At 45.3% G+C, this 21510-nt stretch overlaps 1 protein-coding gene across 5 annotated transcripts in view; it reads left to right on the forward strand.

The window, feature by feature from the left end:
* The first annotated feature begins 261 nt into the window (after positions 1-261).
* Positions 262-21510, forward strand: part of Kat2b (K(lysine) acetyltransferase 2B) — a 105948-nt gene continuing 84699 nt past the window's right edge. For 2 of the 5 annotated variants that reach the window (NR_151733.1, NM_020005.4), the window contains exon 1: positions 459-1066. Coding sequence is in view for 2 of the 5 variants with exons in the window: in NM_020005.4 (NP_064389.2) it covers positions 818-1066 (249 nt within the window). In the remaining 3 variants the exon portion in view is untranslated. The other 3 variants (XM_006523820.4, XR_001782056.2, NM_001190846.1) reach the window with 3 other exon arrangements.

A 21510-nucleotide genomic window follows, 5' to 3' on the forward strand; every position in this document is an offset into this window, starting at 1 on the left:
GACGCTGTCTTTCTGGTTAACTTGAAAACAATAGACACACTAGCAGCTGAAAGTAGCCAACCTCGAGTGAACCCCGTAGGCGGACTAATTTCAAACTTTTTCCATGCGTTTAGTTTTCATTTCGCCGACATGTAATGTTCTCAAACGAACAAGTATTATGTGATACACACACACACACACACACACACACACACACACACACCACACACACACACCATTGAGTCATCTCCCTCCCTCTCTGGTCATATTCGGTTCAGAAACTACCAGGAGAAGACGATGGGGAAGAATTGTTTAAAAAAAAAAAGTTTAACTCAAAGTCAAAAAAAAAAAAAAAAAAAAAAGGAACCCTTCACGCCATGATTTTGGTGAATTAGCAACAAAGAGGAGGATTGGCCGCTGACGGGTACTTCTGGAAAACATTTTTTTTTCCTCTGGCTCCCGCTAGGGTGGAGGAAGTTGGGTCTCGGCGCGGGAGGGTGTCAGGCCCAGGGACGCCAGCAGCGCAGGGCGGCAGGTGCCTGGGCTGCAGCGGCCCGGTCTCGCGGGTCGCCGGTCACCTACGGGCCCTGGCGCTCCCGGCGGGCGGCTACGCTCGCAGCAGCATGCCGGAGGCCCAGGGGAGCAGAGCGCGGCCAAGGCGCTCGGGCCCGCTAGCGTCCTAGCCGCCTGGGGAGGCGCGGGGGCCTGCGATCGCTGGCGGCCGAGTGCGGCGGGGGCGGGGAGGGCGCAGGGCGGCGGCCGGGGGGGGGGGAGGGTCTCGGCTCCGCCACCAGCGCCCGCGGGGACCCTGGCAGCTGCGGGTGACAGTCGGGGCGGCATGGCCGAGGCTGGCGGGGCCGGGTCCCCAGCACTGCCTCCCGCGCCCCCGCACGGTTCCCCCCGGACCCTGGCCACCGCTGCCGGGAGCTCTGCTTCCTGCGGGCCAGCGACCGCGGTGGCCGCGGCGGGCACGGCCGAGGGACCGGGAGGAGGCGGCTCGGCCCGGATCGCCGTGAAGAAGGCGCAGTTGCGCTCTGCTCCGCGGGCGAAGAAGCTGGAGAAACTCGGCGTGTACTCCGCCTGCAAGGTACCCGCTGGGATGAGCACAATCGCGGGGTCACGGGCGGGCTCGGACCCCCCCTCCCCTCCCCCACCCACTCCCAGCTTCCCGCCGGCACCGCGGAAGTGCTGCGTTCTGTGCGCGCGCTCTGCCGCTGCGGCTTGCACAGCATCTCACTGGGACAGGGGTAGGGGGTCTTCTAGATCTGCCGGTGTCCCTCTTCTGGGAAGGATGAGTCTTGGCTTCGGAGCGCTCGGCACTGGGGCTTTTTCTGCTCTGTAGGAGCTCGCGGGAGTCCTTTCACAGGGAGTGTAACTGTGCTTGGTGTGGCAGATCTGTCGGGGTTGGGAAGCAGCTTTTTTGGGGTTGGGGGCATCTTAGCGTGTGTCTCCCCGCGCTCGCCCTCCCCACTGAGCCCCGCTAGGAGGAGCTGGGTTGTGGAGCACCCAGAAGTGTCCTGGAATCCTGGCGCTCTACGGGAGCGAAGGGGCGGAGCGCGGGGTGGGAGGTGGGCACTGCCCCAAGCCCCTGTCCTTTGGCGCCTGGCGGCCTCGGCCGTGCGGCGACAACCCTGTCATTATTGTTATTATTTATTTAGCGAAAGCGGGATCCTGGCCGCTTAGGGTGTAAACAGGGTCTGGCAGGGTGACAGCCCAGGCGGCGAGCGCGTCTGCTCAGTTTGAAGACAGCTTTCTTGCCATTCTCCCTCTTTGGGGACTTTAGGCACCCAGGGCATCCAGCTGTAGAGCACTTGTAGGGGGCTCAGCATCTCCAGGCTGCAGGGGAGAGCGACTCTGCACTGTAGACTGCGGCTTTGTTTTGACTGGGTGACAGCAGAAGTGGGCGGGGACTTGGCCTTGTCAGCCCGGGCGGCCTGTGGTTGGGACCAGGCACTCACTCACTCACACCTCCCGTGTTGCTTGCTGCTCCAGCTTACTACTGTAAAAGGAGTCGCATCCGCAGCATCCAGGTTCTCATTCCTACTCCCCACTGTACAGCCAGGATGGATAAACCTGGTAGATGACTTCCCTTCCGGGACATTCTGGTTGTCGTGTTTTCTGGAGCTTTAAGGACCTTGGGGTCTCAAGCATGCCCTGCCCATTCCTTGTGGTCACCTCCTGTTTATCGATGCAGTCACAGCACCTGCTGTGCCTTCCTGAGAGGGCTCCAGTGCGGTGCCTTATGCACACAAATATGCTTTGGAATCGCTAAAAGCAAAAATCAGGAGGTCTGGGGTGGGGTCTGAGGAGTTACATTTCCAACAAAGCCCCCCAGGAGATGTGAGTGGCAACTGAGAATACTTTCCACGAAGCAAGTATATTACTACTTTTGAATTCTGCAGAGGAGCTGGGAAATACTAACGTCACGTGGTATAGACTAAGGCGTGCAAAAAAAAAAAATTGGAAGTATGTTTCTAAGAAATGGGAAAGGCGAGGGGCTCTACTCCAAAAGCTATTGACTTCCTTAGTTTTACAGTCCTACCAGTCCGACCTACCATCCACCTTAGACAGGACCTCTGGTGTAGCATGCCGGGGAGAGAGTGGCCAACAGAACCCAGAGCAAGTTCAAGGACTTAATAAATAGGCTTGGCCTTTGCAGCTGCTCTAGTCTCATTCAGAAAGCCAGCTATGTAGTCCTGACTTAGTTTTCAGTATTAGCCTGAGTCCCCATCACCAATACCCATCTCCATACTGCCTCCTGTCTGAAAACTTTCCAGTGGTTGTACACATGCATTCTTTTTAACTTTCTCTAGGTCTTCCTATGAAGTCCAGGATGGTCTTGAACTCCTATCTGCCTAGGATTACAGTTCTACCACCATGCTCCTCCCCTGGCCTTCCCAAATACTTTGAATTATTCATTATTATTCAATTATTTGAAACTTCAAGTGTATAACTTGAGAATTTTTTTTTTTTTGGTCATATTTTCTGACAATCTCCTAGGAAAGAAAAACCTGTTATTCTTTCTTCCTGCTTTTGAGAGACTCTGAAATGAAGTTTAGTGTGTGTGGTGTTTGTCTGCGAGTGTCAGAGAGTGTTCATCTCTTCTGTGTGCTCCTTGAGTCATCTCACCAGCCTGAAAGTGTGCCGTCTTATTTGCTGATTTATTTAGCTAATGTTATGAGGATTTCTAACTGGGGCTAGGCATTAAGCCAGGTACCAGGTTTATGGCACTGGGGTCTGTCTTTGTGGAGTTGTTGGAGTATGTGTTCAGATTCTAAGGTAAAGGCAGTAACGCAGTGACAGTGGACTCCAGTGGAGCCTTTTTGGGATGTAGGGCACGGGACTTGGAGAACTCAGTAGCTGTAGATCCAGTAGACGGAGGAAGTGTCATACTGATTTAGAACTTTTGGCCCGTTGGAGTTGGGTGGGGTAGGGTTTCTTGCTGTAAAGAGAAACTGAAAGCAGTTTTGAAAACTTGGAGCTGGGCCAACCAGAGCCTGCCCTCCTTTGCTTGGGGCCTGCTGGAGTGGGGGAGGGGTGAGTGTGGCCTAGTGGGTGTTTGGGAATACTGGACTCCAAACCTGGGAGGGATGTTATCTTAGATTAAAAAAAAAAAGACATTTTATTATGTGCACGTGTGTTCGAGTGCATATGAGTGGTCAGATTATTTTCTTTAAGCCCGGCTGATTGGATTTGATGAGGTTTCTCACATAATCTGTGGCTTTTTTTTTTTTTTTTTCTTTTTTCTCAGCTTGTCTTTGTACTTAAGTTGAGCAAGTCACAAAAGACAGCTGACACTACCTTTGCCAATGACTCTTGAGCCAGTGGGAGGACATCAAGGAAGATGGAAAAAGACAGATCTGGGAAGTCTTAGTTTCCTGGGGACCACTGAAAGAAAACAGAGATCTGACATTTAGACTTTATGAAACCGAAGAAAGAGGGAAGACTCTGTGTGTGACAAACTTGTCTTACAGGATCCAGCCTAGAGCTCTTTGAACTGTTGGTGGTAAAGGTTGCATCAGAGCCACTTGGCTTGTGTGACACTGCCAGAGCGATAAGGGAAGCATAGTCTTGACCTTGGTGACTTCCCATCCTTTTGTTTCCCCTTTCCTGAGTCTATTTTATGTGTCTTCCCTGGCTGACGTCTGTCTCAGGGCTTTGTGGAACAGTTCTCTTTCCACCTCAGGTCTCACACGTTTTTCTCTGGGATCTGAAAGGTCTTCCCTCCTGAAAACTCATTCCCTACCCCGGGGAGGGAGCTTATCACAAGGCTCTCTCGGAGTTTAGTGTTGATCTCACGTGCGCGCACACACACACACACACACACACACACACCCCAAACCCAAACAAAGCCAAACCCCGGGGAGGGAGCTTATCACAAGGCTCTCTCAGAGTTTAGTATTGATCTCACGTGCACACACACACACACACACACACACATACACACACACACACACACACACACACACACACACACACCCCAAACCCAAACAAAGCCAAAAGAGATGCAAAATTTGTTCCCAGATATCTTCTCTTTATTTCCCTACCCAACATTTTCATTAGGAATTAATTACCCAAGTGCCTCCTTCCTGCAAATTTAATCGTTACCACAATAATCAAATTTGATTGTTAATCCTACTGGTTAGAGATTAAGACCACTACCACAATCTTTTTTTTTTTTTTTGCTTTTTTTTTTTTTTTTTTTTTTCAAGACAGGGTTTCTCTGTGTAGCCCTGGCTGACCAACTCACTTTGTAAACCAGGCTGGCCTCGAACTCAGAAATCCGCCTGCCTCTGGCTCCCGAGTGCTGGGATTAAAGGCATGCACCACCACACCCGACTCACAATCCAGTTTTTTAACAACTGTTTTATTTATTTATTTATTTATTTATTTATTTTATGCGAGTACACCGTAGCTGTTTTCAGACACTCCCATTAAAAATGGTTGTGAGCCACCATGTGGTTGCTGGGAATTGAACTCAGGACCTCAGGACCTCTGGAAGAGCAGGCTGTACTCTTAACCTCTGAGCTACCTCTCCAGCCCATTATTTATGTACTTTCCAAATGTTGCCCTCCTTCCCAGTTCCCCCTCCAAGAGTTCTTCGCCCCTCCCCTTTTCAAGCTCTCCCCCCCACCCCTTCCCTGGGCCATAAGTTTCTACAGGTTTAGGTGCATCTTCTCCTACTGAGGCCAGACAAGGCAGTCAGTCCTCTGTTACATATATGCCAGGGGCACAGACCAGCCCATGTATGCTCTTTGGTTGGTGGCTTAGTCTCTGGGAGCTCCCAGGGGTCCGAGTTAGTTGACACTGTTGTTCTTCCTATGCGGTTGCCATCCCCCTCAGCTCCATCAATCCTCCCCCTAACTCTTCCATAGGGTCCCTGATGTCAGCCCAATGGTTGGTTGTAAGTGTCTGCATCTGTCTCAGTCAGCTGCTAGTAGAGCCTCTCAGAGGACAGCCATGCTAGGCTAGGCTCCTGCCATGCTTGTCCTTTGGGGTCTGGGTAACCTCGCTCAGGATGATATTTTCTAGTTCCATCCATTTGATGTCCTTGTTTTTAATAGCTGAATAGTATTCCATTGTGTAAATGAACCACCTTTTCTGTACCCATTCTTTGGTTGAGGGACATCTGGGTTGTTTCCAGCTTCTGGCTATTATGAATAAAGCAGCTTTGACCAGAGTAGAGCAAGTGTCCTTGTCGCTACCACAGTCTTAAGCCAAATTTGAAGCAAGCTTTAATTAAATACTGGCCAAGTCTGTAGAAAAATGGCCATGGATCATATTTTGCAGGGACTTTAAAAGGCACAACTCATAATGCACTGAATTTCCCATCAGATCCAATCAGGGCCAGGCATGTTTTACCTGCCTACATTCCCTCTGGCTTAAATCCAATCAGGCCAAGCATACCTCGTGCCCACATGTGATCTAGTGCAGCTGGTGCAGATGGGTCAACAAACCAACCAACAAACAGCAACCCATTCTTCACTGCAAACAGAACACCCCCCCCACCCCACCCCCACCCCCAGCTGAGGACCGAACCCAGGGCCTTGCATTTGCTAGGCAAGCGCTCTACCTCTGAGCTAAATCCCCAACCCCTGCAAACAGAATTCTTAACCTGCAAGTGTATTTTTCCTGTTTTGGTCTTACATTCCTTCCCTGACTTATATCTTGAGTCAAATCCTTGACTCTGTGATGACCTGTTTATACTGGGATTTAATAACCATCAGTTTAGTGGTACCCAGACAGGACTTAGTTAGGCATTTAGTTAAGGCATCAATGATGCAAGAGTAATTATAGCAGAAGCAGAAGAGCCAAAGGCCCTGTGATGGCTGACATCAGAGTTACTGTGTTAGTGGAGGCTAGAAGTGGATGGGGCCCCAGTCAGGTCATGTCAGCTCTCTTTTTTGGATTTTGTTTTTTTTTAAGTACAGTCAGATAATAATTATTCTGAGTGGTTTATATGGAAACAACAATTTTCTTTTAAAGCCATGCAATAACCTCTTTGTTTTACATTGGGCAGGTTGAATGTCCTATTACACTGTAGAACTGTCTCAGCTAATGAATTTACCTATTGATAGATTTGGGGCTATTTGGTTTTTAACTGGTACCTTTCTTGGTATGCCAATGAGTATTATAGGTGTTTGTCTCCTGTGCCAGAGAGTGCCCTTTTGATCTAACATTCCAGCCTGTAGGGGGACAAGGGTCGACATACTTTTTTGTGTAACTATTTCCTGCTGGAATTAGGAAGTCATTATCAGGGCCTAGGAAGGCTGGAGTGCTAGTCAAGGTCACCAGGAAATTCAGGCAATGGGACATTTATCAGGAGCATCTGGTTTGCTGACCCCTGAAGGGACAGAGAACAATCCCATCAGTTCTCATCAGCTCTCAGCAAGTCCAGGGCTCATGAGCAGGCTGTAGTCAGCAGCTGATTCATGGATGGCGTCGGTCAAACAGCAATCTGCTGGGACAGATAGAGACTGCAGACAGAAGCTGAAGTTAGGAACTTAAAAGAAAATTACATTTGGAGCGTTCAGGCCCACAGACCTAGTAATTGTGGGAGGAGAAGGAGTCTCCTGACCAGGACAGAGAGCCCATTCTCAGTAATGGGCCGGTGAGGAAACTTAAGCTATACTTAACTGGAGTCCTTTTGACCTGAGGGAGGTGGATCCAAGTCTTATGATGCCCTGAAGCCTACATGATTTTTTTTTTCTTTAGTTTACAAAGAGACATAAAATTTTCAAGATATATTAGCATTAATCTGTACTGAAGTCCACACTGTAGAAAAAAATAGCGTTACCAGCTTATCAGAACTCCATTAATCAATGTTAAAACTCTGGCCCTTTGAAATCTTAGTATAACAATAGCATAGAAGGGGAAAGAAGTCCAAAACATCGTCTATTTTTCATATCCCTTAAATCACTTGCTAATTCGCATTTATATACCTGAAAACATTTTTTAGACCCTTAGAACTTATTGAAGCTTTCATATCTCCAGACTTTTGTATACCTTAGAACATTTTCTTAGACCCTCAGAACTTGCATAGACCTTAAACCTTTTTCTTTCCATCTATTCATTTACCAGAGTAGGTATTACTGAGAAGTTATTTCAAAGCAAGTTCTGTAAAATAAATGAACAGTAAAGAGTTACGTCTGAAGCCTGCTTTTCCTTTAATATGAAGCCTGTTAGCAAGGCAAACCCGTCTGCCTTTCTTAACAAGAGATCTGGTAGCTCTAGAAAAAGGTACATTTGATTTTTATATAAGAAAGGGACTAAGGAGGACCCTTCGTGGGTTCTTAGGGAAGAACCTGGCTGCCTGCTGCTGTTACGTTGACAAATCTACAGCTAGCCTAGCTATCCAGGCCATCCGAGATCTGAGAAATTCAAATTATAGCAGGAAGTATACTCCAAATGGCCTATGTAGCAATTAAAATGAAGAGGCTTACCCATTAATTACCTAGCTATCCCAGGCTCCTGTGGTCTCCAGGACATGGCTGGGTACAGAGGTCCTAGGACAGCATCTGTCTGGCTGACAGGCCCAGGAGAGTTGAGAGGCTTTTCCTGAAGTCTGACCATACTTTGCCAAGGTACAGTGAGGCAATCATCTCTCCATTGTCCTGCTTGTTCACAATGAAGGCAAGGTCCCTTGGCAGGCAATGCCTTTGGGACAGTCTTGCTCAGTGGTTACCGTTACCATAATCCTGGGGAGTGGTTGTTGCTGGACTTCATCATCATCTTTGGAGACCTTGGGGTAATTCTATGAGCTGGGGTAAAATAAATGAACAGTAAAGAGTTACGTCTGAAGCCTGCTTTTCCTTTAATATGAAGCCTGTTAGCAAGGCAAACCCGTCTGCCTTTCTTAACAAGAGATCACAGTAAGCTTTTTCCATTAAATATTTGAAATGTCACAGTCAGCAAATCTCTGACAAGTTTGAGGACAATTATCTATCTGAGCCAAACAAACGTTGCTTGTTTTTAGTTACTTGCTTTAGGCTTACCATGGAAAACCTAATGGAGGCGAAATCAGTCTTATTCTGTAATTAATTACATTGGTACTTCTCCTGATCACAAACACAGCCTGGAACACATTAAAGAATTTGATCCGTTATGACCTTTAACTTGCACGTCTTAATCATCTTTCACAGTTTATGATAAGTTAGTAGCTTTTATAAGATTAGGATTTTAGGGGCCAGCCGTGGTGGCGCGCCTTTAATTCCAGCACTTGGGAGGCAGAGGCAGGCGGATTTCTGAGTCTGGTCTACAGACTCAGCCAGCCTGGTCTACAGACTGAGTTCCAAGACAGCCAGGGCTACACAGAGAAACCCTGTCTCGAAAACAAAACAATACAAAACACCAAAAAAAGATTAGGATTTTATAGCTTTATGTCTGTTAAGTTTTAGTTTTAAAATGTAAATATTTTAAAAGCTATTTCCGTGTCTCTAGCTGCATATGTATCAGAAGATGGCCTAGTCAGCCATCACTGGAAAGAGAGGCCCATTGGTCGTGCAAACTTTATATGCCTCAGTACAGGAGAATGCCAGGGCCAAGAAGTGGGAGTGGGTGGGAGAGCTTGGGGGGGGGGGACTTTTGGGATAGCATTGGAAATGTAAATGAAATAAATACCTAATTTAAAAAAAAAGGAAAAAAAGCTATTCCTTTAAAATACACAGTTTTTAAATTTAAAATTTCTGTAAAATCTCTCCAAAAATTCCTCTTAAAAAAGTTAAAAAAAAATCCCTCGACTGTGTGTTCCAGCAATGTTAAACATATAAAGCATCTCTTTATTTCAAGAGGAAAGATATAGGCCATGATCATAATCCTCACAAGGCAAATTCAATTCTAAATGTCTGGGATTCATTTATAATCCTCTGGGGCCTGGGTTACATCTCTGGCCGCACCCTAAGAGGCAAACCCAGCCTGGTTTCTAGATCCAAGCCAGCTCCTTGTCCCCTTCATAGCTCTAAAAACCAATATTACCTGGGTGACTCTTATGTTACAAAGTTTGGCTGCCAGCACAAGGTACATTCTTGCATATGAATGGAGGTACAGCTTTAATACCTTTTTAAACAAACATTGTTTTTAAATCCTTTCATAAACTCTGTTTTCAGGAGAGACATTATCATGTAATACATCCTAATCCAAAATATCTTGGATTCTGGTTGTTGCCTCCTCGGTTGGGCCGTGCCACCTGGTTACCTTCAATCAAGATGTCGGTGAAGTCACATGACAATAGCTTTCTTCAGCCCTAGCAAACGTGCTATATGGCTGCCTAAAGAGAATGGCAAGCCATGTGTTGCTTATTCCTAAATGGAATTTTGCCAGATGGTTCGTCTAAGATTACCTATGCATAGGGTTTTAACTCTCAACCCTGTGTTGAGTTTTAAATTCACTTATTTTTCACAGACTTTTAACCATACCCAATACACTTATAAATCTTGAGGTATCGAGTGTTCATATAAACCAGATCTCATTATTATTATTATTATTTATTATTATTATTATTATTATTATTATTATTGGTCTGTTCAGTTTTGCTTTCTTCTCCCTGTCACAGCATCAGGTGGCTCAACTGACACAGGACATAGAGGAAACTTTAAAATTTTTGGGTCTAGACAAGGGAGACCCAACTCAAGAGCCAGCTTTCCAATAAGAAGAACAGCATAAAATAACTTTAATAAAGGTTAGACATAGGAAGGGTATCATCTGAATTCCTGCTAACCTGCATCCACTGACCACAGAGCTCAGCGATAAATTCTGAGCCATGAAAGCAGTTACAGTAGCGGTGGTGGCTGGCAGAGGAGACGGTAAAAACATCCATTTCTGTCTCAGCTGCATGTTTGCAAAAAACCTTACAGATCCACCAGAAAACACAGACAAAACTTCACAAGAAGACAGATAAAACTTTCCAATAACAGACAGAACTTTCGGGTTAGCCAGAACCAGGTAGGCAGATGGTCTTGCTATTCGCCCTACACGGGAGGTTATTGGGCCTTTGAACAAAACCCTTCCATGTCTAGGATTGCGATCCCACAGACAGTGACTCGCTAGGAGGCCTCTATAGATGACTTCTACCTTTCTTAGCACGGCAGTTCATCCCCATAGTCTATGAACTGAAGCCTCAGAGCCTTGGAACATCTCTAGGCACATGCCTCCCAAAGTTACCTCAGAGTTCTGAAGTGAAAGTCTGGCTTTAGAATTTGGATGTGTGGTCTGAATCTCACTGGGAGCCTCCAGAAAGTGTTAATCGCACTGGCCCAGAATAAGACCACTACTATACTCTTAGGCCAGATTAGAAGAAGCTTTAATTAAATACTGGCCATGTGGATGGACTCTGGCCAGGTCCATAGCCTGGTTCCCAGGAAAATGGTCATGAGTCGTGGTTTTTTCCCCAAGGCCTTAAAAGGACAACCCCCACAATTGACATATCCCATTAGGTCCACTCAGGAGGAAGCATACATCCTGACATATTTCCTACCTTCATGCCTCTATCCTACATCCAATCAGGGCCAAGCAGTACATCCTGATGTGTTTAGCATAGCCAGTGTAGATGGGTCAAACATAGGATAAATAAGAGGAACTTATTTTTAACTGCAAACAGAACTCTTAACCTGCAAGGTACTTTTTTTTCCTGTTTTGGTCTCACACTATGTGATTTAATTATTTACTGTGATAGGGGTTCTCTCTGTAGCCCTGACTAACCTGGCGCTCCATACGTAGACCAGGTTGTCCATAACCTTACAAAGATCCTCCCCTCTTTACCTCCTGAGCACTGGGATGAAGGGTACCACTTGCCTGGCCTTATTTACTTATTTATTTTAATTCGGGCTGATTAGGAGTTTAAGATCCCACACTCTCAGCCTGAGAAGTGCTGAAATTCTAGGTGCACTTCCCAGTATCATGTTCTACTATGTTTAGAATAACAGACTGAATTCTATGACGAGGTTACTGACTGACTGACTGAACTGGAGATGAGAAGATGGAGCGAATGACTCACTTCAGCCACCGTGGGTGCTCAGCTTGGCTGCATCTCAACAGCTTTATGAAGGAGCCCTTTTTAATTTTTTTATAGGGCATTTATAGGTACACGTTGATGAGATTTTTCTTTTTTATGCAATGAAAGAATGTTTGTGTGAGTGTCTTTGTAATTAACAGCACTCTAGGGGGTTAGACATAGGAAGAGTATCGTTAAGTTTGAGGTCAGCCTGATCTTCAGAGTGATTTCAAGGCGAGCTTGAGCCACATGGGACCCGACCTCAAGCAAACCAAATGAACAAATTAAAGAAGAAAGCTCGAATGAATGTATTGTGAATAGCCGAAGCTCTTTTAATTAAATATCATAACCTACTATAAGACAAAAGCTACCACTGTGTGTGCGTGGTGTGTGTGTGTGTGTGTGTGTGGTGTACATGAGCTCATGTGTTTGTGTGTACACATATACTCATGTGGAGGTCAGAAAACAACTTTGTGGAACTAGTCTTCTCCTACTTTTAGTTTGCTCAGCAAACATTTGTACCTATTGAGTCATCTTCCCGGCCTTTTATTGACCCTTCTTGCAGGGGTATGTCATTTGCAAAAGAGGGGAGGCGTGAGAATTTGATTCTGGGACCCACCAAAAGGGCTCACTGGTTCCAAGCTCCAAAAGACGTGAGATGGGCTCACAACTGGCCAGTAACTCTAGCACCACAAGATCTGACGATGCACTCTTTTGACCTCCATGGGCATCTGCACACTCTCACACACACATGAGTACAAATTAGAAAGTCATTAAAAAGTAGCACTAACTGTGGGTTAGAAAGGGATGCGTCCTCAGAGGAGGAAATGTGTCTTCCTGTGGCTGAGGCCAGCCAGTGGGCCATACCTGAGCAAACCTTGGAGCTGCAGAGAGAGCAGTGGTGTGTGTGTGTGTGTGTGTGTGTGTGTGTGTGTGTGTGTGTGTGCGCTCGTGCATGTGCGTGTGTGTGCGTTCAAGTGCGAGCACGCTTCCTCGTATTGGTCAGTCTTTTGGCTTTTTGAGATTGGTCTCATGTATTTCAATGGCTCTGCACTCCTGACCTACTTCCACCTCTCTGCACTGGGATTCAGGTCCCCTCCCCCACACCAGGCGGCAACTTTCTATTTAAAGTACCACCCTCCCCTCTTCTGGGGGCCATTTAGTGCCTCTTCCTGGGGGCATATGGCTGTGTCCTGAAGCAGAAGCATTTTTTTTTTTTTTTTGGTCATGGCCTCTGAGAGGAAGAAATGCCTGAACCCTTACCAGATAGAAAGCAAGGGATAGTATTACCCAGTAAAGAATTATCTGGTCAGGAGGCGAGAGCTGAAAATTCTGCTTTGGAGAAACATCATATTCAAAAGTCTGATAAACACCTTGGCGGGGTGCAAAAACAGTTCCTTTAGTATTAATTTGAATTACACTAGGAATCTGAAAACTTTCCTTTGTAAATCATAGGCATCTTTATGTATGAACTGCTCACTGTTCTCCCTCTCCCTCTCTCACTCTCTCTCTCTCTCTCTCTCTCTCTCTCTCTCTCTCTCTCTCTCCCCCTCCCTCTCTCCTTTCCTCCCTCTCTCCCTTTCCTTCCCTCCCCCGCCACCCTTTGGTTTTCAAGACAAGGTTTCTCTGTGTATAGCCTGTCCTAAATCTCACTCTGTAGACCAGGTTGGCCTAGAACTCAGAGATTCTCTGTCTCTGGTCCCTTCCCTCCTTGAGGGCGTGTGCGCCACCACTGCCTAGCTACTCACTGTTCTTTCTATACTCAGTGTGTGTGTTGCTTGTACACATGTAAGCACCAGTGACAGAGGAACGTCCTTCCTCTGTTTCTTTCATGCCTTGCCTTAGTTCCTTGAGACAGGGATTCTCACTGAATCTGGAGCTAAGCTGTCAGGCAGCAAGCCTTTGAGAGCCTGTCCTTACCACCCACAGGCCGGGCTTTCACTTAGGAACCTAGGATTTGAATGTAGGTCTTAATGCTTGCCCAGCAAGCAACCTTCCAGTTGAACTATCTTCCAGCCCTGCAGACAATTTTAAAACAGCTTTATTCCCTGTAACTCAAGCAGGTAAGAGGATGTGCACAGTGAGTCTGAGTCATTACTCGTTTACAAACTGGAACCGAGTTAAAAGTATACTTTTGGAAATTCATCAAATTGGCAACTATGTTACAATAAAATACAAAACAGGGATGGGGAAGATAAAATGTGTTTAAAAGTTTAGTCTGCTGGGTTTGGTGGCCTTATGCCTCTGATCTCTGCTTTTAGGAGGTAGAGGTAGGAAGATAAAGAGTTCTAGGTCAGCTTCAGTTATATACTGAGTTTGAAGTTAGCCTGGGCTACTAAAGACCCTATCTAAAAACAAACACACAAATGGAAAATCAAGACAAGACCTTTCTCTTCTCCTCTCCTGGCCTCGGCCTGTGCCAGCTTCAGGTGTCCTGTAATCCTTCTGCCTCTCTCTCCTGCCAACCCTATTGTGAAAGATTTGTCCTCAGCCGTGAAGTGTATAGTAGCCATTTGGAAGGTGGCAACACCTCCAAACGCTGGTAAATATCAGAACCTGGCAGGCAGACTTAGTGCTATTTGGCAGGTTCAGAACAAAAGGGTGGAAAGAAAAAAAAATCTACTTTTGTATTTTCTCAGACATTTTCAAGCTTATAAAAATATCAGATTGTAATTTGTAGTGTTATACTCCTGAGAAAGTTTATAGGCTTACAGAGCAAAACAGAGCAAGATCTTTCTGTGGCCTGTTTGGATGTAGGACAGGTATAGTTGCAAACAATGATTGGGGATGGTTAAGGTGGTTTTGCTGTTGTTATTGTTGTTTTCTTTTTGTTTGATTGTTTTTCTTCTGAGACAGGTTTCACTGTGTAGCCCTGGCTGTTCTGGAACTCACTCTGTAGACCAGGCTGACCTACTCTCACAGAGATCTGTCTGCCTCTGCTTCCCAAATGCTGGGATTAAAGCTATGTGCCACCATGCCCACAGGTTTTGATTCTGAGAGACATTATGTAGCCCTGGTTGGCCTGTAACTCATAGGGACTTGCCTACCTGTCCTTTTTCCAGGGCTGGGATTATAGACACGTGACATCATTTCCTTTTGATTTCATTTTGAGGTAGAGTCTCATGTCTTGGCTTCAAAGTTAGTAAGCAGTTGAGGATGGCTTTGAGTTCTTGGCTTTCTTGAAGCTACTTCAGAATTGTTTGGCCCACCACACCTGGCTTTAGGTAGTGTTGTTGATTAAACCCAGAATTTCATGCATCCTAAATTAGCGCTCCACCAACTGCAATACAGCCATCCCACCCTGTGTCCCACCATGCTGTGACATACCCCGTGTGAGTTAGAATAGCTGGGACTTTCTTAAATGAAAGATCCCAGGACTAACTCTAATTTTTATTTATCTTCCAAGGATGAGGCAGCTTTTGTTTTGTTTTATGTTTTTTGTTTCTTTGTCTGTCTCTGTTTTGAGACAGGATTTCTCTCTACATAGCCTTGTCTGTCCTGGAATTTACTATGTAGAGTGTGATGGCTTTGAACTCACAGAGATTCTCTGCCTCTGCATCTTTGATGCTAGGGTTAAAGGTGTGTGCCACAAAATCCAATCTGTTTTGTGTTTTCCAAGACTTCTTTTTGCTACTTAGTCCAGAGTGAACTCAAACATGCAGTTCTTTTCTCTAAATTTATTATTTACATTTATTAGCATTATCATCTTTATTACTATATTGTATGTGTTATTTACTTATTTACTTATTTATTTGTTTTTTTTTTGAGACAGGGTTTCTCTGTATAGCCCTGGCTGTCCTGGAACTCACTCTGTAGACTAGACTGGCCTTGAACTCAGAAATCCTCCTGCTTCTGCAGCCCAAGTGCTGGGATTAAAGGTGTGCACCACCACTGCCCGGCTTTGTATGTGTCTTATGGTGTGTTTGTGTGTGTGTGTGTGTACACGTGTACATTCTGAGCTCAAGAGAAAACTTGTGGAGTTAGTTCTCTTCTTTCACTTTTATATGGGTTCTGGGGTAGAATTCATCCACACTTTATTTGCTGAGTCTTGTGGGAAAAGAGTACTCTTGGTGTTTTACAAAGGAAGAAAGTGAAAGTAATTTTACAAGGCAATTTCTTTTTGCAAAATGGTGTGCCAGAATCCAAACTGGGCTAGTGAGTAGAGTCAGTCAAGATGGCATCTGTCTTTCATCCTTGTTGTAGGAGTGACTGCATCTTATCTCCGTGGTGGGATCTTGACTTAACAATCTGACTGTTAGCTAATCTGCAAAAAGTGGGGGAGGAGGGAGGTTCAGGAACTGTGGGGCCCTTACAGCTAATTACTTTGGATAGAAAAGAAAAGTTTCTCATAGTTCCCGTACTTTATTTTTAAAGGTGTTTGTCAGTCAAGTGTAATGGCATTCACCTGTAATCTGAGAACTCAGGAAGTTGAGTCAGAGGGAACTCTTCATTTAGAGCCTTCTTGGGCCACAGTAACACAGTTACAGGCCAGTCAGAGTCCTTACCTCAAACAAACAAATGAACAAACAAGCATGCAACCTTGCGTGAAACAAAACAAAACAATGAACAGTGTTCTCTGACGTGAGTGTTTGGCCCAAGGTGCTATCTTGTTTCATTTGATCACCCTGGGTGAGAAGATGGCCAAGAAAACCACTTGCTGGTAGAGTGGATACCCAGAACTCTTCTAAAGGCTCTGGGAGAGATTTCATCTTTCTAGGTACTCTGCTCTCACCTGACCTGTCTGAAGAGATGTGGACAAAGGCTTTTCCATTCCGTGGATCTTGCACAGGCTGTAAGAAATCAGTATTCTTTATTGTTGGGATAGGGTGAGCATGTGTACGGCTCTGAGGGCGTTAAAGCTGGCAGGCAAGACAAGACTATTAGAAGAACGCTGCAGAAGCTGCCAGCTTGTCAGGAGGGTAAGGAATGGAGAGTTTAATTTGGAGGCCCCAGCACCCTAAGCAGTTTCTAGGACTGTAGAGTTAGTACACTGTAAACCCAAAGCCCTGCCCCCCTTCCTCTCACGTCATGTTGCCCAGATTGGCCTTGATATGTAGCTGAAAGTGATCCTGAACTCCTAATCTCCCTCATTCTGCCTCCGAAGTGCTGCGATTATAGGATTATTGAAAAGAGAAAAGGGCCAGACATGGTAGCATACACCTTCAGTCCCAACACTGAAGAGGCAGAGACCGGGGATTTTCTGTGAGTTTAAGGCCAGCCTGGTCTATACAAAGAGTTCCAGGCCGGTCAGAGCTACATATTGAGACACAGCCTCTAAACAAACAAACAAACAAACAAAACTTTAAAAATTTATTTTGCGTACAGTATTGCGTTCAAAGCTAGTCAGCGATGGCACATGCCTTTATTCTCCGCATTCTAGAGGCAGAGGATTTGAGGCCAGCCTAGTCTACGGAGTAAGTTCCAGGAATGGCAGGGCTACCCAGAGAGAAAAGAAACAAACCAAACATTATGTTCAAATTAAAGGGTTGGGACACCATCACCTAGCTATAACAACACTTGCTTCTAAGTTAAAAAAAACAAAGTTAAATTTGCTAGCCATTTAAAAAATGGAAGTCAATGGATATGGAAAACGTTAGAGAATTGATTTCATTTTTTTAAAAATTAAGTTTTTATTTAGTTGTTTGGTCTTTTGAGGTGCAGTTTTGTTATGAAACCCAAGACTTACCTGGGACTTACAATCCTGGCTCAGCCCATTGGGTGCGGGGGTGACAGGTTTGAGTTACTCCTCACTCTTTTTTTTTTTTTTTTTTTCTGAGACAGGGTTTCTTTGTATAGCCCTGGCTGTCCTGGAACTCACTGTATAGACCCGGCTGGCCTCGAACTCAGAAATCTGCCTGCCTCTGCCTCCCGAGTGCTGGGATCAAAGGCGTGCACCACCACGGCCCGGCACTCCTCACTCTTTAGGCTCCTAAACTGGAATTTACTTCGGGTTTTGAAAGAGCAGATGGAAATTTGACATTCAGTTGTACTGAGAAGGCCTTGTGAGGCAGGAATATGGACATGAAATCAACGTGCCTAACCACAACAATGTGGGCAGGAATGGAATGCTGGGAGATAGCTGATAGGCTGTCGGGTAAGAGAGGTGATGTCACAGCTGGTGGAATGCCAGCTGTAGACTTCCTTCTGTTTAGTGCCATGGTTCCTTGTTCTTGGTGTTGGTCGTGATGAGTCCTGAAATGGTAACTCTCATGTGAAATCCTGTTGCTTCCAACCCGTGGTTCTGGAAGATGACTAGAGTTATCAACCCATTGTCTTCCAGAGGGTGTGTAGAACTGGAGAGCTTGGGAGGATGGTAGCTTTCTTAAAAGGCTGCCAGACTCCTGCACAGAAATCTGGGGAGTGGGGGGAACAACAGCATCTCTGTGATGTTGGCCTACTGCCTGTAGATTCTGGAAAGAGAACACTCATTTGTACATTCCTCAGCTGATGCCAAACTCCTGTGTGCCCCCGTCTCCTCAGGAATGGCAGAGAAGTAGGATTACTCAACAGGTTCTCACAGCTTTTCCATAATGGGAAATTAAGATGAGCTTCCTCAGTGGAATCATGTGACTATCCATACCCATCTCTTGGTAGCCGGCAGGGCACTGTTCACCAAGAGTGATTGTCAGTTCTGAGCTGACTTACTGTGTGTACAGTTCTGGCTTTTACTGCTATTCCTGGTATTCATTTAACTATGTGGACCATTTTTTTTTTCTCTCTCCCAGATAGAGTCTAATTTAACTGGCTTCTACTTCTTTAATTACATATTTTTAATTTATTGTGTGTGTGCACATGTGTTGTGTGCCCAAGCCATTGCTTACATGTGGAGGTCAGAGGAAAACCGGAGGCACCACTTTTCTTCTACCATGTGGGACCCATGGATCAAACTCAGGCCCATCAGCAGACACCTTTGTCCATTGAGCCGTACATGTGATCACGAAGCCCCTATGTTTTTGAGTTGCATTCCTCTCTCCGTCAGATTTTACCTGGGTTACCTCTGTCTTTGCACACAAAGAGGCATGCTTGCATAACCCCCTCCCCTTTTTGTTTCCTGTGCTGGAAATGGAAAAGGATGGGAATGGGGTCTTGTGCATCCTACACAAGTGTTTTGTTACTGAGCTATCCTTCAGCTCTTTCCTGTGTTTATTTCTGTAACTTGTTCTCAAACTTCCTTCTCATATGGTCTCAGATTCCAATATCTCAGAAATGTTTAACTCCTCTCCCCTGCCTGTCTAAACAGGAGCATGCCATCCATCACCTTGTAATATTAATTATCCTTTTCATTCATTTGTTACACTTACCAAGAGTTGGAAATCATTGTGTATGTATATATGTATTACACACACACACACACACACACACACACACACACATACACACATTTCCTGAACTATACCCCTAGATATCAAAAGTTTGAAAACCATTTCTTGCCCATGTTCTGAGTCCCATGAAGCAGGGACTTGGACTTATTTCTCATAGCATGAAGATGTACATCCTAGGCACTCAAAAAATAGTTGTCGAGTAAGATGATAATTTTATATTCAAAGGCTTTGTGAGACTAGAAGAAAGAAAACACTTTTTGGTGTGTGTGTTCAAGACAGGGTATAATAGCCCTGGTGTTCTGGAACTTGCTTTGTAGACTATACTGGCTTTGAACACAGAGATCCACCTGCCTTTGCCTCTCGAATGTTTGGATTAAAGTTGTGTACCACCATGCCTGGCAAGAAAACATTTTAAAATTATTTTTTATTTTTATTTATTTTATATGTAAGTACACTGAAGCTGTCTTCAGGCACCCCAGAAGGAGGGCATTAGATCTCATTATGGATGGTTGTGAGCCACCATGTGGTTGCTGGGATTTGAACTCAGGACCTTCGGAAGAGCAGTCAGTGCTCCCAACCGCTGAGCCACTTCTCCAGCCCAAGAAAACATTTTTTAAATTTGGGAAAGGTAGCCATATGAGGTGGCTTACACCTATAATCCTGACAACCCAGAACTGAGGCAGGGGATTGCACAAAGTTTGGGACCAACCTGGGTTACGTAGTGAGGTCTAGGCCATTCTAGATTGCAGAGTGAGACTCTTGTGTTGAGACAAAAGGAAGAGAAACTGAGGCTCTAAGAGACTTTGTAGCTATGGATCCAAAGCAAAAGACCTGGCAGCTGGGACTGAGGCATCTCCTAGTGTGGTTCTCTTCGCTCACGGCTGGCTTTTCTTTCTGTTCAAATAGGGTTTCATTATTTAGTCGAGGCTACTTCTTCAATGCTGGCATCACAGACTAATGCAATCTTTCCAGCTTTTGTCGTTGGTTGTTGCTGAGAACAGGGTCATTTTTTGCAGCTTCTGTTAGCCTCAAATTCACTCTTTCTGCTCTGTCATAATCATATTTTCCTAAAGACATCATTACTGTTTTGAAAGGCATGATGGTACATACCTTTAGTCTCAGCACTTAGAGACAGGGGCAGGATTTCTCAGGATCTCTTTTGAGAGTTCCAGACCAGTCAGAACGGCATAGAGAAAGCCAGTTTCAGAAAGTCAGCCAACCAACAGACCAAAATAAACCTATACAATACAAAAATTGACTTTCCAGAAAGTTTAAAAGTCTACTACATTAATGAAATAGAAATGACATCAGTTATGTATAGACCTACATTGCTCTTGTTTATATATTTTTGTGTACACTGCTCTTTTAAAGTGGCAGTAAGTTGTCTTTACTTTTTTGTTTAGGAGCCAGCTATTCTTCTGTCCCCATCCCATCCCCTTTTCTTCCTTTCCTCCCTCTGCCCTCCCTCTCTCTCTTTTTAAGGCAAGGTCATGTGAATCCAGGGACAGCTCAGACTTTCTATGAAGCCAGTGTTGACTTTGAGTTTCTGATCCTCCTGCCTCCTGCCTGTGAGTTTTGGCATTGGAGGCATAGACCACCATGCACAGCTTTATAATTTCTAAATCATGAATATACTGATTTTGGAAAAAACTGAATGCCCTTGGAATGACTGTCCCCCACTCTCTGAAGGAGACTTATCTCTTTGGTTGCCTCAGGGTTGGGTTGGGGTACTAAGTTCCATGTTGACCATGGTTCCCAATCTCCCTTAGTTAATGTGCCTTGCTGAAGCCTTTTGGAACCCCCTCCCCATTGCTGTGCAGGAGATTCCAAGACAGGGCCCAGATCAAGGAATGCCAGTGACTGTTTCAGTGGTAGATGGTGGCAGCACTAATTTGCATCTGCTGTAACAAGCTGGTGTTGAAATGGGCTGGCAGAATGCCAAGGAAGCCAAGGTCAGCATACTTCGAAATAACAAATGAGTCATGCAACCCAGGATTGCGCGTCCCTGTAGGAATGACTACTTGACTCTTCTTCCGTCGGAACAGTTCCCCGGGCCAGCATGTGTAAAGGGAGGTGAAAGCCGCAGCAGCCTCTTGCTAGAGAGACAATAATGGAGGAGGAGAAAAATTAAAGTGGAAAGTCACATTTAAAGTCACTTCAGAGAAAACCATCGTGAGTTGTAGAAGACAGCTTTCTGAACTGCCAGAAAACAAGCCAAGAAATCGAGGAGACCCAAACCTCAGGGCGGTTAGACCACAGACCTGAGCTCAAATTCTCACATGGCACTTTCCATCTGTGCCCTCCGAGGCTTCTCACCCTTCCCAGACTCGAGCTTCATGGCTGTGCACTGTAGATAGTGACAGTTTTTCCGTTCAGTCAACATTGTTACTCAGGCTGCCAGGCATTGATGTAGACGATGTGGGGGTGTAGTGACAGATGGGTCCTTATTCTTGTAGAGCTTGCTTTCTGGTAGCAGAAGCAGATGGTGAAAAAGAAAATAACAGAACATGGTAAGTGCCACACTGAAGGAAAACAGAGAAGTTGCTGGTAGTGCCTGGGGAATCCCTTCCTGTCCTACCCCGCAGGGACTGTGCAGAGAAAAAAAAATTTATTTTTTTGTTCAGTGAGGAGTGAGTATGCTGGGGGTTGAACCTAGTGCTTTAAACATTTTAAGCAAGTTTCATTTCAAGCCTGAGACAGGATGCTACTTGTGTAGCTCAT

This window comes from Mus musculus, chromosome 17, assembly GCF_000001635.26.
Source record: "Mus musculus strain C57BL/6J chromosome 17, GRCm38.p6 C57BL/6J".
Lineage (NCBI taxonomy): Eukaryota > Metazoa > Chordata > Mammalia > Rodentia > Muridae > Mus > Mus musculus.